This window comes from Amia ocellicauda, chromosome 23 (assembly GCF_036373705.1).
Source record: "Amia ocellicauda isolate fAmiCal2 chromosome 23, fAmiCal2.hap1, whole genome shotgun sequence".
NCBI classification, from domain to species: domain Eukaryota; kingdom Metazoa; phylum Chordata; class Actinopteri; order Amiiformes; family Amiidae; genus Amia; species Amia ocellicauda.
The window spans coordinates 13,317,806-13,335,999 of NC_089872.1; the positions used below are offsets into that span (position 1 = coordinate 13,317,806).

The following is an 18,194-nucleotide window of genomic DNA, read 5'->3' on the forward strand; positions in this document are numbered from 1 at the left end:
AGGAAAGGAATGAGACTGTTGGCATTGGCATATTTAAACATGTAGATGTATCCCACAATATTTCTTGACAGCGTGTTTACATTATTCTTTATTGCTGTTGAGCTTGTTGGTCAGTACTTTGTCATCCAAATCCTGTTTCAACTGGTTCTGAAAAGGAATCAAAAGCAACAACAACAAAAACCCACCTTCTGAACGGCTCAGCTTTTCAAATGTGCACTACATTATTAACAACATGTGAATTGATTTGTTTTATTGTTCAATGCCTTTGGCATATTTACACCCTGCAAGCAAAACACTTGGTCATTTGTTAAATTGTGGCAGCCAAATACCTTCCCATTGTGCCTCTGTAGCTCTGGACATTTGACCAGATTGATCATTCCTGCTCTGTGATTTCATCTGTGCACATGAATGCAAAGTGCAGTTTGTGTAAGTTCTCTGGTGCTATTTGGAACTGCAGGAAGGGGCAGCAATATAACATCACTTTAAGGTGGCTAAGAGTTTCATGTCTTGACAGTTCCTGCAGTGTCCATTTCCTGCATCCAGGGTGATGCAGTCACCCCTGTAGCAGCTCCCTTAGCTGTAATGTATTATGATATATTTAAAAATGTAAACATACAACATTGATGTTTTTTTTTAATGCTCAACTGAAATTGTCAGGCTACTATCAGGATAATATGAGTTTTTCATGCACTGGTCACATATCAATTTAATGTATTGTATTTATGATTTTGGAAAGCTAGGAGGGATGAAATCCTTAAATTAGACCTCAACAAAACCATGTTATGTGTTTTTCAGATTAATCGGTTTGCACAGAAAATAAAAACAAAAAAGTAAAATAATTGTGAAAAGCCAGTTCGAAACTTGAATCGTGCCTTAAAGAAACGTTGCATCTTTCTGACACGAACCAGTTGACAGTGGAAATGCTGTAAGCGGCAGCGATGGAGATGGCACACGCATGTCCCCGCTGCGCGTCGGCGCATCCTCGACACGAGTCCAGTATTTTTCCATCAGCGCGCTGGATCGATAGCACGTGACCTGTCAGAAGCCCGGGTGTTTTTATCAAATATAAGCACGCAGTTGTGTATTTTCTTCACGTTCATGCTTTCGTTCGTTCGTTTTTCTCATCCTGTACACTCTATGTCCACACTTTCCCCTTTGTGTAATTTCTCTGCTCATACCATGCGCGCATCATGCCCTGCTACTATACAACCACTCCCCTCAGTCAGAGCGAGTGGAAAATTACCAGGTTGCAAGAGCCCGGAGCTGAGAAACCAACTTCCAGGCATTGAAAACCTGCCGTGTAAATCATTTGTTTTACTTTCATTTTCAAAGTGTCCATCGCGGATATTGAACAATATTGCGCTTTTTGTGTTTTTCAAGCACGATTCGGCTCCCAAAAATGAGATTTTATTTCATAGAATTTGTATCGCGCAAGAAACAAGTTACAAAACGTCAATCATGTGTTGTGAGCCAATCACAGCGGCACTGGGCAACTTGCAGATTCATTGTAACGAAAACGCGCACCAGGCCAGAGCCAGATTGACAGGCCGATCCGACCAATCACGTTGGAGATCGCGCAAACATCATCCCGCTGTAATCCCGCCTTCTTTTTCGGATCAGGGGCGGGGCCGTGTCGTGGGCGCCTGCAAGAATTGAAAAAGATTGACACCTGCGTCGCCCCGTAGAAAACCAGCGAAGCTGTCAGTAACCGCGGCAGGCCCAATCAGAGCAGAGAATGGGCGTGACGTGAGTCCAAACTTTCCGCGGCGCCATCGGCTGAAAACTAAACCGAGATGGAATCTCCCAGTCTGAACCGGTTTCAACCGGTTACGAGTTTGTTGCTTAAGAGGAGAAGAAGCGCAGGCTTACAGTCTCTTAAACCGCCCCGCTGCATGAAATATTTCAGAAATAGAACAAAACAGTAAACAAAGGATTATTTTATTTCGTAAAATGAACCGGAATAACAAATTACATAGCGTGCCGTGAATATTATTGGAGAACCCGCACAAGTGGTTCTTATTAGCAATACTCATTCTGTGGAAAACTGTATAGAAAATCTCACCACGGTGTTTAATCCTTTCTAGTTTCTCTGGCTAGAAAGCCACACTTCTCTTTGGTGGATTTGACGTTTTTTTTACCAGGTAATTGTGGTTTGTGCAGCAGTCATTGAAATCATTTGTGTTCACAATTTCAGAATTATAATCTTAATATTAACAATAATAAAAAGCTGTTTCACTATCTTAATTCACTGGTGGAATTAAAATACCAAACGGAGGGAACAGTGATTTAAAACGTAGGTAAGTAATCTGCTCGTAGGTAAGGTTTTTCAGGGTTGTGTGGCAGAAAAACTCACGGGTGGCTGTGCGTGAAGCGAGGCTGGAGAGTGAAGGCCTGAGGAGAAATTGAATGAAAGTCAATCCCACCACTCACAGCTATGGAGCAGGCGCCTCTCGCCTTGTAATACCGGAGAGAGAGGCAAGAAACACCCGAGGCAGAGAGCGAGAAAAGAAAAGTTATTCTAGTAATTTAAACACAAATGCAATTCAGTAGAAGTTTCTGGAAATATGTTTTTTCTCCCGAACAGCAGAGAAACGAGTGTGCGAGTCACGTGTTCTCCGTATGAGAGGGAGGGGTGGCTGTTAGTCCGTAAAATGATGTCAACAATGAAATTTACTATATGTTTTTACGATTGTTTTTGTGCCGATAGTGATAGTGCATTCAGAGGGGGGAAATGGGCCTTCTTGGAAAGGATGTTTCAAGTTAAGGAGTGTGCAAATGATGTACAGTTATATTGCTGATCATCTCAAACTGCTTGAGGGTATTAAAACATCTGAAACGACAGGAAGGTTCAGCCACAAAATGAAATGGTTTGAAACGATTACATTATTTTGCACAGTGTTTAATAGTGCAGTGATGTTGGGGTATACGTGCTTTATAATAGACGTTAGTTTACAATGCACCTAGATGTTTCACTTCTTGTGGTTTATCTTTATTTTGTTAAACCAAGGTCCTGAACCAAGTAGTACTTTGGCGTAATTGACCAGAGTGCATAAGCAGCCTTGTTCAACTTCGAGGTCATTTTCATACCGTTGCAAGTTTTAAATAGGATTACGTCGCTCTTTAAGTTTAAAAAATAGTACTTTTTAACACGGAATTGCAGTCGGTAACAAGTAAGTTAGAGGTTTTATATACTTACAGTTATTGGTGTATGCAGGTTATGTGCAATATGAATGTTTGCAATAGCATCGTTGTGTTTGTGCGTGTATAGCTGTGGTGCGGGAAGGCATGCCTAGCGGGTGGGCTGCAGTTCACTACTGCTGTCGGAAAGGGCGGGTAAATTGTGTCAACAGGTCACAAGGACCAGTCATTATTTTGCTTCCAGGAAAAGCACCTGTGTGTGGTTGTCTAAACATGTCATTATAGAGCTGTTACAGGATAAACCTAGTATGCACGGAATACAGTTTTCATAAGATTGCGCTAATCGCCCCCTGCGCCCCACTTATCGCGAGAACAAGAGTACATTGCTCTGTTACTGATTTATTTTAATTTCGGAAAATCATTAAGACATTTCCCCCACCTCTTTCTGCTGCCTTCAATATTTCGCCTAACAATGTTTGTTAGCCGGTATGATAACATGTAATGCATATCTGATCTATGTGACATCAAAGAATACAATCGTTTTTTGGTACACAAATATCAAAAGTAATTTAATGGCAGTAAGTTCAGTTTCCAGTTCACTAAAACGTTAAACGAAAGTGTAAATAGAATGACGTAAGTCCAGTGTCATCCAAGATCCTGCCATCCTCCCTCCCTACATTGTAAAGTGCTCATGTGCTCAAGCTAGTGCAAAGACAGAGAGGTCATTTAAAGTGAAATTCTTGCCAACTTGGTTAAAACCATTCGAGTTCTTCATATTTACTGCTCAATTAAATACAGTTTATTCAAATGAATAGTTCACAGCTCTGTAATGTGTTTTGAAGTTTTGTCCTGAAAGACCTTTGGGCCAACAGCTGCTTGGAATTGTGTGCCCTAATCACAGTTCAATTCACATGACTTTGCTTGTTGGAATTTTTTTTTCTTGCAGTACTCTATGCCAGCAATTATGACAATGTTAGCAGACCATGCAGCTCGCCAGCTGCTGGATTTCAGCCAGAAACTGGATATCAACCTACTGGACAATGTGGTGAATTGTTTATACCATGGTGAAGGGCCACAGGTAAACATCCTTATTAATTTAAACTCAAATGCTATACAGGTTATAGGGGAACATTGAAATGATTTAAAAATGTCACTGTCCTATAGATATTTAAATTAAGCTTGATCTCAGAAGGCATATTTTGTAATGACCCATTACAGAATGGAGATATAAGTGGTTTTACCAATAACAAGCTGCTTTACAGTGTGAAATGCTTAAACCTGATTTTATAGGCTGACTTACATTTACCCCTTATACTCTACAGAAGTGGTTAATATGGCCAAATAAAGCAGTTTGTCAAAGCAGGTACTTAATATCTGTTGGAAAACAAAAGAGAAGACTTAAGCCTAGAAGAGCTGTATTTAGTTCCCTGGTACAGAATAAGAATTGACACTTCACTACATTAGAACTCACCTGAGTCCTTGGCTCTCCAGCCCCACTCCTGTAGAGAGTTTGTTTTGGTTCCAATTAATTTGGAGTTCCTAGTAGCTTTTAGTTGAACAACCAATTGGTTTAATTAGTAAGGATGAACAGTGTCTTTAGTCACAGGTTGAAGAGGCCAAGAAACTGAAGAATTCTCTCCTGCACCAGGGTGTGAGACAGCGGCCACAGTTTTATTGATTTGTAGTCTTGATTTTTTTATGAAATCAAATGCTTTAGTTACTCATTTCTTTTCTGCCTTCTGTCTTTGATGTTTTCCCCCTATTTATTTAAATAGCAAAGAATGGCGCAGGAGGTTTTGACCCATTTGAAAGAACATCCAGATGCCTGGACAAGAGTTGACACTATTTTGGAGTTTTCCCAGAATATGAACACCAAAGTAAGAAAGACACGTGGGAATACTTGCTCATGGGATTTAGCTTCTATACTTTGAGGAAGTCCTGTAAAGACACGGAATTGGTTTCAGACTGTTGGTATGAAAACTAAATTTGTATTTTGATCCGTCTGCTCAGCCATTGTTCTTTCTGTATCATGGACCGAGCTTCCGTTTCTCTTGTGTTTTTAACATGAAGTCCTCACACAAAAGTTCTTTGTATTAGCTGGTTCAGACCTAGATCCCAAGCCTTCTCTATCTGATGAACAGTTTCAATTAAAGTCAACACACTGAACTGTTTACAATTAAATACCTTTGCTTGGCACATATTCTATTCAGTTAAGTGTTTATGACCTTGCTGTTGAAATGTGTTGCTTGTTTAAAAATACTGGTGTTATCAAAATTCAAAATTTCAGTATCTGTTGTAAAACTGTTTTGAATTGTAGTTATTATTCAGTGACCTGAATATTTAAGTTCATATCTATATACTCGTGTATATAAATATGTATTTTTCCTTGTGCTCTTGGATTTGGGTGAACTACCTGTAAGCTACTTCAATGTTTGAAAGACTTCCTCAAAGTAATGGTAAATGACAGTTTGCCTTTTTTTGCTTGCCTGTAAAATTGCTCTTTAATACTGACAGACATTACTAATGTTTGAGTTGATTTGTCAACAGTATTTTAATACACAAATTTGTAACTTGTGAAAATTGAGGTCATTAGAGGAACAGAAAGAAAACAAAAAGGTAAACATCTCTTAAATTTGTCTAAATTTTTTTATAGTGCATCAATTTAGCACTAAGACATTTGGCTTTTGAATATCTTTTCAATTTATTTTTTATTCAAGCTGTTACTATTTGATATTAATCTTAACGTTCCATTATGTTGATTGCTTGTAATAGGAAGAAAAGGGGTGTCTTCCTGTGCAACTGACACAGCTAGGCTTTGACGGCAGGCCTCCACAAGGTCTACCCTTTTGATTCCCTTTAACTGAATTCTGTTCATCAATTGTATTGTTTCATGGGAGGAGGGAGGGTTTAGCATTAGTGATTAGGTTCCATAACAGCTGGAGTGCAGCAGGTATTTCTTCTGTAGGGATCATGTGCTTCTGTTACCCCCCATTTACCTTCATGGCTATCTGTTGTCATAAAACCATTAAAACCTTGCAATGGTGAAAATAATTGCAAGATTTTTATTTTGTTTGTTTTGGTTCGGTTCTATTCTGTTAATCCTGGCATCAGAGGTGTAGTAGGTCAGCTGGGGTCTTTTCAATGGGAAGAACATTTATGCAGTACTATACTCCTGTTAAGGTTACATGCAGGATTTTATACCTGAACAGTGCGCCTTTATTAACTATCTTCTTCTTACTCGATATGCTTTCTGCATTGCAAAAGATCCTTCCGCCTCTACATATTAACACTTTGCAATGTCCTACTCTTGTGTGCTTTATTGCTTTGTTTCCTTAACTTGATTTTAGTGGTCCCTACAGTTGAAATACTGGTGGTCCTCAAAATAAAACTAACCATTTAAAAACATTCTATTGAATTTTAATTTGATAGAAGTAACAAAGGGGGAATGCAGGTGATCTTCTTAGTAAACCTGTGGGTTGTCTTGCTGTTCCTTAAGAGAAACACCAGTTCAAGGTGAAAATGCTTTTTTTTTTTTTCTTTTTTTCTTTTTTTTTTGTTTGTTTTTGCTGTGCTATGGAGGCTGCAGCACTTTGTGTTTATCTGACAATGTCGTCAGGAAGACCTAGAAGCTGGATGCTTCAGTGCTGTCTGGTTTTCTAAGTCTTAAATTACATCTGGTCTCTAACCAGAGGTTAACACTTTTTGAATTTGTTTTATTATTTGTATTATTAAACTGTACTGTAATGTTCTTCTGGCTCCAAGTTTAAGTAGCCAGTATCGAGTAGATCACTTTTTCGTCTTTCACTTTCTGGTGTGTTACTGAGAAAAACAGCAGGACGTCTACAGGGTTTGATTTTAATGTCGGTACTTATAGAAAAATAATGAAATCTGCATGACATGTTAGAACAGTAAAAAGGTAATACAATTTCAATTTATATATGCAAATTAAAAAAATGTGGTATTTCAGGCAGGCATAATTAAGAGCAAATATGTTTTTTCAAAATGCAGTGCTTGCATGTTCTAAAGTGTTCTGAGCTATAACCCCCTAACTTTGCTTTTCATAATGTATTACAGTACTATGCACTGCAAATCCTGGAAACGGTTATAAAAACAAGGTGGAAAATTCTTCCTAGAAACCAGTGTGAAGGTAGGGAGTACATTTTTGGTTTTACTAAATGTTTGATGTATTCTTGACATTTCAAAGTCTTCCACAGAAAGATCTTTTAAAAACCATGACATGTTTTCTACTTAATGGTTCATTACTTGTTCATCACAAAAACTTTTAGTACCTTTTCTAGTTTCTTTCTGTAAAATATATAAATCAGAGTATTAATGAAAGGAACTCTTGTACGAGGAGCCACTAGGGGTCAGTAAAACAATGTCCAAATCCAATTTTGATCTTCTACCATTTTGTATATAAAAACTATTTTTTTACTGAGTAAAGTGTTGGTTTTTATAGTTTCACCTTAATAAAATGTGTATCAAGCATTGAATTGTATTTTTTATGCAACTAGATCAGTGCAGAACTGTGGCAGTATTGCTTCTCTTGAGAGAAAATAAAATGCACCTTCATTTATGTAGTTAATTTTGTCCTTTTGGAGTTTTGTTTAAACAAGTCTATTTCAGCAAATTAAGAGTTTAACTATAAGCATGTCTGCTTTGGCAATATCAGATACCCCTGTAGAATAAAATCTGTAACAAAGTAGTATTGGTCTACTAAAAAGTAATTTGTGTTGAAAAGTATTATAAAATCAGTCTGCCCTGGGCTGTAATAGTTGTGCCTGGTTTAAATACTGCTTAGTTTTGTATGCCTATCACTGGACTTTGAAAAGGATCACATAGCCTGGTAATTGTGGTGAATCTCATCTTCGGTGAAGGTTCTTGCATATCGTAAAATGTAACCTGATCTCTGCTGTTGAGATTTTCCCGAATTAATGCAATTTACTCTCACTGAAAATAATATTCTCCAAGATGGTATTGGCTTTACTCAGGTCCACGTAGATGTAGTTGTGTACATTTTTAAGATTCTGCTGGAAATAATCGAAGTCATTCATGGGAGTACCTGGATGCAGCACACGGTGAACATCTGCTTCGGATACCTGACTCATACACTCGCAGTGAAACATGATTAGTGTTTTGAGTTTGCCAAGGAAATCACTGCAGCTTCACCACTCTGAAATCCAAATATTGGGAATACTAATGTAGATCCTATGTACTTTCATTTTGCTATGTAGTCTGTATTGTAATTGTCTTGTTTTATTAAGGAATATTGAGCAATTTCAGCGTTTTATTTTATTTTTATAGCTTGGGCCACTTTCAGAATTTAGTTTAGTATGCCATAGTACTGACCGGTTTAATTTCTGTGATTGAATACATATTATGCCATATAATTTTACAACTGTACCTATATTGTCACTTTATTTCTGAATCTGCTGGTTATCTAAATGTTCAAAAATGGAACTGCAAAATATTTTTAAAATTAAGTGTTAGTTTGCTGAATGAGCTTGATTTTGAAGTTTCTGCTTAATGTTTTTTGCTTCATAATTAGGGCTGGGAGTTTAATTTATTCAGAGAAATTCATTCTAGAGAAATCACTTTTTGTTTTGTTTATTTTTAATAAGGTACATGGTTATTCATTATTCAGTGACTGAGACTTCCCACTTCTGACCATAGATACCTGGGTTTTTAAGTGGCAAACCAATGCCGGCGACTGGCAAGTATGTAATTTCAAGCTGCATCTCAGGTAGTAGGGAACCTACCTCTACGTTTACCTCTAAGTTGGGTCAGTTATGATACTCCAAATTGTAACGTAAAATTTTATTTCATAACTACATTTGAACGAGTAGCACTATCTTGTATACATGAGTTTAATTTTCATCATCACAAAGCCTCTAGCTTTTAGTTGTTTGTATAAACACGTGGGGTATATTTTGAGAGAACATTGACAAAGTAGGAGTTAATACTTACAGCTTAAAAGATATTACATTATTTCTCAATTTGAAAAGTGACATGACAGCTCCCAGCCCTATTTGTAAGGTTCATTTTACAGGTGAGAGTGTTTGTTTAAATGTTTGGCTTCAATCTGGGTTTTTTTTGCTCTTAGGAATAAAGAAATATGTTGTTGGTCTTATTATCAAGACTTCATCTGATGCAACAAATGTTGAGGTAAGACATTACAACCCTTTAGATCTCATTCATTTGTTATCCTATCACATGACTGACAATAGCTAGCATTCAAATTGAATCTTGCTTTCCATATTAGGCAGATTTTAATGCTTCTGGTTGAATGAAAACCTTGTCTTCAATTTGTGCATACGTTTTTTAATTTTAGAAAGAAAAGGTTTACATTGGAAAACTGAACATGATCTTGGTCCAGGTAAATATCCAGATATTCAATACTTAATTTTTTTACAAAACGACAATATAATGTATGTTAATGCGTTAATCATACAATATTATAACCCGTTTTGTTCTATAAAACTACAATACATTGGGATAGTACTTTTATTCTGTCATTTTCCGGTTGTACTCTTTTTCCAGTTGACTGTTAGCATTTGCTTCAATATATAGAACTGATCATTTCAATTAACTGAAATGTAGGTCCCATAAAATATTCTTGAAATTGTCTTGTCTACAGATACTGAAACAGGAATGGCCGAAACATTGGCCATCATTCATTAGTGACATTGTGGGAGCAAGTAGGACCAGTGAGAGCCTCTGTCAGAACAACATGATCATCCTCAAACTATTAAGTGAAGAGGTCTTTGATTTCTCCAGTGGACAGATGACACAAGTGAAGGCAAAGCATTTGAAAGACAGGTACTGTAAAAGGTCTATATTAGTTCAGTGATCCAGAGACGCTCACAGGTAAACTGTGTTGATCTCGCACTCTTCCATCAGCACTGGAGATTAAGTAGGGAAACTTCTGTTAAAATTAAGGAATAAAATATTCATTTTTAATGTGACTTGTTTTATTAATTGACATCTTGTGTGAATGAAGCTTCCAGAGAATATAGTAGGGTTTTAGATGCATATACAAAAACTGTTCATATTATCGAGATGCATTTTTGTAGTTTAAATGCTGTTGCAGATCATGGAAATAACTAAACTTTATTTTATTTTTATTTTTAGTATGTGCAATGAATTCTCCCAGATATTCCAGCTCTGCCAGTTTGTTATGGTAAGTTGAATCATAAACTAAGTTATTTTTACTGGAAAATAATTTAAAGATCCTTCATTTATTAAAATCTTAAATATTTGTCTTTTAAAGGAAAATTCCCAAAATGCTCCGCTTGTACATGCAACCCTGGAGACGTTACTCAGATTCCTAAATTGGATACCGCTGGGATATATATTTGAAACAAAACTCATCAGCACGCTTGTCTACAAGGTATTTTATCAGAGCGTGAAACAGTTGTTATTGTTTTTGTTTTTTAAGGTCCATAATGAATAGAAAATTGTCTTCAATGACTTGGCTATTACTTGTATACTCTTAATCTCTGATGTACATTTTCAGTTAAGCTGCTTCTATCATTACACATTTGTGATTGTTTTATTACAAAACTTCCAGTTTCTCTTTAAAAGTTTTCTTGCTTCTGAGATTGATGTTTTTCTCTTTTTTTTTTTAATATATCATATTTAATAATATAGCTCATTAGTAAATGAGGTTTTAATGTAATGGTTTTCAATGTATTGAAGTTTTTTTTTTTGTGTGTGGAATCCTTTCAGTTTTTAAATGTCCCAATGTTCCGGAATGTGACATTGAAGTGCCTGACTGAGATCGCGGGCGTGAGTGTCAGCCAGTACGAGGAGCAGTTTGTTTCTCTTTTCACTCTAACCATGATGCAGCTAAAACAGGTAAGACGTTTTGTCTTGTACATTTGGTTGAAAAATGGTGCTTCTGTCAATGTAAAATTTCTGTTTAGCACAATTGGAAAGGAAACAAGATATTGGTATTAATCTTATCCCTACTTATTACAAATGATTTCATTATGGAAGTGATGAGGTTCCATATTGAACTTTTGTAAATGTAAACAAAACAATGGATTTCCTACCTCTGGTCAACACTTTGGATTTGTATGTGTGCATTTTTGTTTGTAGTGTACTCATGAGGACAATCTGAATGAATGGTGCTGTTCTTTGCACATTACAACTTAAGTTTTCTTTGCTCTACAGATGCTTCCTTTGAACACCAATATCAGACTGGCATACTCCAATGGAAAAGATGATGAGCAAAATTTCATTCAGAACCTCAGCTTGTTTCTCTGCACCTTTTTGAAAGAACATGGACAACTAATTGAAAAAAGGTTGAACCTCAGGGAAACGCTGATGGAGGTGAGCAAGTATAAAATGGTCGATGTGTTAAGGACTTGATGTCTTCCTTCTGTGATTGACACATGGCACAAACGTATGTAACTTTCCTGTTCTAGGCTCTTCACTACATGCTATTGGTATCAGAGGTGGAAGAAACTGAGATTTTTAAAATCTGTCTTGAGTACTGGAACCACCTAGCAGCTGAGCTGTACAGAGAGAGCCCGTTCTCCACATCAACATCACCACTGCTGTCTGGAAGTCAGCACTTTGACGTTCCTCCTCGAAGGCAGCTCTATTTGCCAGTGCTGTCCAAAGTGAGTATGGCATCTCTGTTTTACTTATTAAACAATTGCACATGAAAAACTGTTTTAAGCAAGAATTGCAAAAGTAGTTTTCTCTGGGATTATTTTAGAAGAATTACACACCAGGGGGTGTTTGTTTTTACCTTCTCCCCTGAAAGTGTCAAGGCAAGGGAAATCAAATGTTTTGAGAACTGAGTGCCTCTGTCTGCTACAGGAACAAAGGCAGATATACACAGGCCCTGTATGGGCCAACTTAATTTTGATAAGTTCAATATCAATACTAGATATTCTGAGAGGGCTGGCATTGTATTTATTTATTTTATTTATGCATTTATTTCAAGGTTCGTCTGCTAATGGTGAGTCGAATGGCAAAACCTGAAGAAGTTCTGGTTGTGGAAAACGATCAAGGAGAAGTTGTCAGAGAATTTATGAAAGACACCGATTCAATCAACTTGTATAAGAATATGAGGGAGACGCTTGGTAAGTGGCAATGCTTTCTATAAGATTAAAGGGAATCTGAAGTAGTTTTGATTACTTTTAACAAGTATCTTTCTTCCCATAGTGTACCTCACACATTTAGACTATGCAGACACGGAACGCATTATGACAGAGAAACTTCACAATCAAGTAAATGGCACTGAGTGGTCTTGGAAAAACCTGAATACATTATGTTGGGCTATTGGATCAATCAGCGGAGCAATGCATGAAGAAGATGAAAAAAGATTCTTGGTCACAGTTATTAAGGTAAGTGAAACCTAAAAGTACCAGTTTTCTTCACTGTTAATGATGGAGATGTTCTCTGTAAAGTTAAAGTATTTTCAAAATAATATAATGTATGCGGATGAAGTAAAACAAATATACATTTGTCTCTGTGGAATTATTAGAACTAGTTATAGGTCTTCAGCATTAAAAACAATGAGTTTAGGATTCTCTTGTGTAATTTTAGTTTTTTTTTATTGGTTAAGATTTCATATAAATTATGCAATTACTATTTTTGTAGGATTTACTGGGACTTTGTGAACAAAAGAGAGGAAAGGACAACAAAGCAATTATTGCTTCAAACATCATGTACATTGTGGGGCAGTACCCCCGATTCCTCAGAGCCCACTGGAAGTTTTTGAAAACTGTGGTCAATAAACTGTTTGAATTCATGCATGGTGAGTATGGAGAATTACTGCATTGAACCTAAAAGCATAACATTGATTTAAATTGCACCAATAAAAACATTAAAACAAAAACAAAAAAATCTATTATAAAATCCTGTTTACTTGTCAATCCCCAATTGAATTATTATTATTATGGTTTGATTTTCAAAAAATGTAGTGGAATTTTAAATTAGGAACAGATTAAATTCTTTAAAGTTGAATTATGCATTCATAGATAGAAGGGGACATGAGGGTATATGGACTTACCTTGTTGCTGAAAGTCTTCTTTAATAACTGCACACCCCTCTGAACATAAAGGTTCTTAATGCAGGGTTCATAGGTTCTTGTATGTTTTGCAGAAACCCATGATGGTGTGCAGGACATGGCTTGTGACACATTCATTAAAATAGCACAGAAATGCCGAAGACATTTTGTTCAGGTGCAGGTTGGAGAAGTGATGCCATTTATTGATGAAATTCTGAACAACATCAACACAATTATCTGTGATCTTCAACCACAGCAGGTAAATATTAAATTAACAAATGGAGAGATATCTGTAAGTGTTCGGTAAAATACAGTGGGAGGTTTAACCTGTTGTATGATCTGCATTATTCTATTGGGTTTACCTATTTAAACATTGCATCACAAGCTGTGTTTTCCATAGTAGAAATGTTATCTATCGAAGCTTTACAGTTTAGTATGCGGTCGCATGTGTCGTAAAGTAAAAACGCGTGTAAATGTGGTGTTTTAGCCTCTGCTTCTGCTCTGTTCTATTGTGTTTACAGAGTAAATGGCAGTCTTTCTTAGGAATTATCTAGAAAAACAAAACCTGTAATTAACATTTAGAGTCCGGAGGTGTTGTAAGCTACATGTGCAGCAGAACAATATTCCACATCTATAATGGCTTGCTTTCTTAACCCGTGTTGCCCCCATTTCATTTGTTATATTTCTAGGTTCATACATTTTATGAAGCTGTTGGTTATATGATTGGTGCACAGACCGACCAAACTGTGCAAGAGCACTTGATAGAAAAGTACATGCTCTTGCCTAACCAGGTGTGGGATAGCATCATTCAGCAGGCAACCAAAGTAAGTCATTTAATTTATAATTTGTGTATATACACAAACACTTTCTTGTATAAGCAGTTGCCATAGACAAACATGCACATTTGCATTACAGTTTTTAGTCCCTTTCTCTTGTGCACGAAATTTCAATTGAATTACTACTCTAATCTAGTGAGCCTATTATGTAATGAACATTTTACCCAGATCTCATGGATGTTATACACTGTCTGACCTTACTATATTTATGTATAGGTTTTTCTTTCAGTGAATGCAGTACTTGATTTTAAGTTTTCCGTCATTCACGATGTCTTGCCTGCTCATGTCGAGCCTTTTTTGTTATCATGACCATGTCTAAATCCATGCAATCTTTATTTTAAACAGAATGTAGACATTCTGAAGGACCCAGAAACCGTGAAGCAGCTTGGCAGCATCCTGAAAACCAACGTGAGAGCATGTAAAGCAGTGGGACATCCATTTGTCATTCAGCTCGGAAGGATTTACTTGGATATGCTGAATGTGTACAAGTGCCTCAGTGAAAACATTTCTGCAGCAATTCAGACCAATGGTATTTTTGAAAATGTATTTTTATGCATTGTAATATTTGCATTTGTTAAGGGTGAGGGTGGAGCTGTCTGCTTACATAGGAACTTAGATCTGCAATCTTTGGTTGAAATACTTTAATCTATTAATAGCTTTTTTTTTTTTTTTTTTTTAACCATAATTTATAAATTTACGGTGATGGGAACTGAAGGACAAATTGTGGCATATTCCTGTGTAATTCAAGTAAGCCCTTTGGCAGGTAGCTGATTTGATTTATATACTTTGTATTTTAAAGCCTTCTCTCTCTTTGTTAATAGGAGAGATGGTAACAAAACAGCCTTTGATAAGGAGTATGCGGACAGTGAAAAGGGAAACTCTGAAATTAATTTCAGGCTGGGTGAGCCGTTCCAATGATCCACAAATGGTAAGCAGTTACACTTTTCTAGAATTTGAATTACACATTTTCTAATTATTTATAATTTTGATGTGTAGTAAACGTCTTTGCATATTTAATGCTCGTACTTGATTTTGCAGGTGGCTGAGAACTTCGTGCCCCCCCTGCTTGATGCTGTGCTGATTGATTATCAAAGAAATGTTCCTGCAGCCAGAGAACCTGAAGTACTCAGTACAATGGCAACAATTGTGAATAAGTTGGGAGGACACATCACAGTTGAAATCCCTCAGATATTTGATGCAGTGTTTGAATGTACTTTAAATATGATTAACAAAGTAAGTTTGTGTACATCAAATTTTTTCTTCACAGCTCAATATTTACTTCAATGTACACCATTCCTAATTTATCTATATATACATTTTCATACAGATAGTCTCTTCCAGTCAGATTCCTGTCATTACTTTCTAGACAAAGCTTTTGATGCAAAGACTGCTGAAAGGGTGATGTATTGAAATCAGTGTTTAATATGTCCTGATCGAATGTGTAAATTGTTTTTCAGGACTTTGAGGAATATCCGGAACATCGAACACATTTCTTCTATCTGCTGCAGGCTGTCAATTCGCACTGTTTCCCAGCATTCCTGGCCATTCCTCCTGCACAGTTTAAATTGGTGTTGGATTCCATTATTTGGGCTTTCAAACATACAATGCGAAATGTTGCTGACACAGGTTTGCTTATATGTTCCTTATCTTTAATAACATTTTTGGCTTTACCTTGATAATACATTTTTTGTGTGTGTTTGTACCAGTTAGAAACTAATTTCTCATTTTGCTTTAGGTTTGCAGATACTGTATACCCTTTTACAAAATGTTGCCCAGGAAGAGGCAGCTGCCCAGAGTTTCTACCAGACGTATTTCTGTGATATTCTGCAGCATATCTTCTCTGTAGTAACGGATACATCTCATACAGCTGGTAAGAGATTAGCTGTGTATTGTAGGTGATTCATATGGAAGAGATTCCTCACCATAGCTTTGGAATATATATTTTTCTTTAACATGCTCGCGTTGAATTTACTGTTTGTTCATGTAATCAATTTTTTTTTTTTTTTCTTGTCTCACAGGTTTAACGATGCATGCATCAATTCTGGCATACATGTTTAATTTGGTGGAGGAAGGTAAAATCAATGTAGCACTAAATCCTGCAAATCCCGTAAACAACCAGGTGTTCATTCAAGAGTATGTGGCCAACCTTCTCAAAACTGCCTTCCCACATTTGCAAGAGTAAGAGAACTTCTGGGCTGTCCATTTCATGATTTTCTACATATCTTTCATCCAGAACTGTAATTGTTAATTGTTATTTTTGTTGTTTTTAACAGTGCCCAGGTGAAAGTGTTTGTAACAGGATTGTTCAGCTTGAATCAAGACATCCCTGCCTTCAAAGAACATCTGAGGGATTTCCTGGTGCAAATAAAGGTAGTTAATTATTCAAATTGTGATTTGCTTGTATTTGTAGTACAGCAGATTTTGTAATGTATAATTCTCAAGGTTTAAGAATAATTGATTTTAAACTTTTTAGTTTTTATCTTTTTTTTAATTTATTTTTTTATTATTATTATTTCAACTTGATTTTGTAAATCAGTATCTTATGTGGGAGTCAGTGGTCTCAATAATCTGAGGCATAATCTTTTCCTGTTATAGGAGTTTGCCGGTGAAGACACAACTGACCTGTTCTTGGAAGAAAGAGAAGCGTCGCTGCGGCAGGCCCAGGAAGAGAAACATAAACTGCAGATGTCTGTTCCTGGAATCTTAAATCCACATGAAATTCCGGAGGAAATGTGCGACTGAAAATTGTATAAAAAGCCAAGTATTGCAGAGTTCCTTCTGGGGTAGCACTGACGCTACTTACAGAATTGAACAGCACTTGGGTATTTGTTGACCAAAACAATGCCAATATGTAAATTATACTGTGTCACCTAGTGGCCCTTTTTACATAGTATGCGTTTTGTATGGAAACTTTTGTGTAATATCTTTCCATTGTTAATTCGAGCTTATGTTTGGTCATCTTTCTTTAGATCTGCATGAGGTTGTAAGAATTCAGACATTTTAAATATTTTCTTGCCCATTTATTTGTTAAAGGCAGGAGAAAAAGATTTGTGCAAACTTCTATGTGTTAAGTCTACTGCAGAAAGGTGTCGAGAACCCTCCTGTTGCCGATACCACCATCAGATCAAAGGGGTGCTATGGACCAGTAGCATGCCTGTACTCTGCAGCATAGAGAAGATTGCAAGGTAGGGGATTATAAGGAGGTTAAAGATGCTGCTTTTGTCAACAGTGTAGGGTGAGGTTTGGCTCATGGTTGTGCTTGACTAAACTACCGCAATTTGTTGCTAGACAGGACTTTTGCTGCAAGATTATGTGCATATCATCCCATTGTAAAGCATCTTTAATAACACGGGAACACAAAGTTGGTTATTTTTACAGATTTTTTTTTTTTTGGTGTGTGTGTGTGTGCTGTCGCTCTGCCGACAACAGCTTTTTGTTTTCCTCAATGAGGAGCGTTGCTCATTTGTGAGCCTTCATTAAATCGAAGTTAAGTGGTTAAAAAAATATTTATCGGTTAGCATAGGCTGCATCTTTATAACAACTCATGTTAATTCAGATGGCTTTTGAGACAAATTGTACTAATTTACATTGTTTACCATGCTGTAGTGCTTCAAGAACACTACTTAAGAGCAAAATAAACTTGGTTTACATTTAATTTTGTATTTTTGCATTTTCATTTTTACCTTGAAATTCTATCCAAATAACCAAGAAGCTTTTATTCAGAAAATTCATAATTGCCAACAGTATAATTAGGAGGAGAATGTATAAATCCAAATACCGATCTTTAATGGCTATAAATCCCTTCTAAGTGTTACATTTGTTGTGAAACTTTTTGAAACTGATTAAAGTTGAGAGAATTTTATAATTCATGGTCTGTTTTTTGTTTTTTTAACCCAATGCTTGATCACTTTGTGTTAGTTTGTATACATAGTGAAATAGCTTTTTTTGTATATGGGTGGGGGTTATAATATCCAACATCCAATAATATCCAATTCGGCCTAGTCTGTTTACTCTGGCAGATCAATGGAACAATTGTAGTGAGCAGTTAGCACACACACGAGGCCTACAAGACTTCAGTGTGATGTGCCTGGTTATGGCACTTTCCTGGAGCTCATCCACAGCCACTGATTAGGTTATTTCTAATCGCAGGTCTCCACCACAGCAGAGGCCCCAGATTTCCAAACCTCATGTTCTTT

The 18,194-nt window shown here is 36.5% G+C and overlaps 1 protein-coding gene across 2 annotated transcripts; it reads left to right on the forward strand.

The window, feature by feature from the left end:
- Positions 1 to 1,810: 1,810 nt before the first annotated feature.
- LOC136719357 (exportin-1) lies at positions 1,811 to 17,653 on the forward strand. 2 transcript variants are annotated; one of them, XM_066697264.1, is made up of 25 exons: positions 1,811 to 2,141; positions 4,085 to 4,216; positions 4,914 to 5,015; positions 7,213 to 7,285; positions 9,242 to 9,303; positions 9,470 to 9,514; positions 9,776 to 9,957; positions 10,270 to 10,318; positions 10,409 to 10,528; positions 10,867 to 10,995; positions 11,314 to 11,472; positions 11,568 to 11,765; positions 12,095 to 12,233; positions 12,316 to 12,497; positions 12,754 to 12,910; positions 13,258 to 13,421; positions 13,852 to 13,986; positions 14,344 to 14,527; positions 14,820 to 14,926; positions 15,037 to 15,231; positions 15,456 to 15,624; positions 15,734 to 15,868; positions 16,017 to 16,176; positions 16,272 to 16,368; positions 16,594 to 17,653. In XM_066697264.1, the coding sequence occupies exons 2-25, from the start codon at positions 4,091 to 4,093 to the stop codon at positions 16,738 to 16,740; spliced, it is 3,216 nt and encodes a 1,071-aa protein (XP_066553361.1). In that variant the 5' UTR covers positions 1,811 to 2,141; positions 4,085 to 4,090; the 3' UTR covers positions 16,741 to 17,653. The 2 variants fall into 2 exon arrangements, with proteins under 2 accessions (XP_066553361.1, XP_066553360.1); XM_066697263.1 differs by lacking the exon at positions 1,811 to 2,141 and adding an exon at positions 2,148 to 2,297.
- The last annotated feature ends 541 nt before the right edge of the window (positions 17,654 to 18,194 follow it).

What these genes read in the sequence shown, in the direction of transcription:
- LOC136719357 (XM_066697264.1), top strand. Translation starts at nt 4,091, where the DNA reads ATGCCAGCAATTATGACAATGTTAGCAGACCATGCAGCTCGCCAGCTG. An exon ending in ATTTGCCAGTGCTGTCCAAA is followed by an intron (nt 11,766 to 12,094) that starts GTGAGTATGGCA and finishes ATTTATTTCAAG; the next exon opens with GTTCGTCTGCTAATGGTGAG. An exon ending in ACTGTTTGAATTCATGCATG is followed by an intron (nt 12,911 to 13,257) that starts GTGAGTATGGAG and finishes TATGTTTTGCAG; the next exon opens with AAACCCATGATGGTGTGCAG.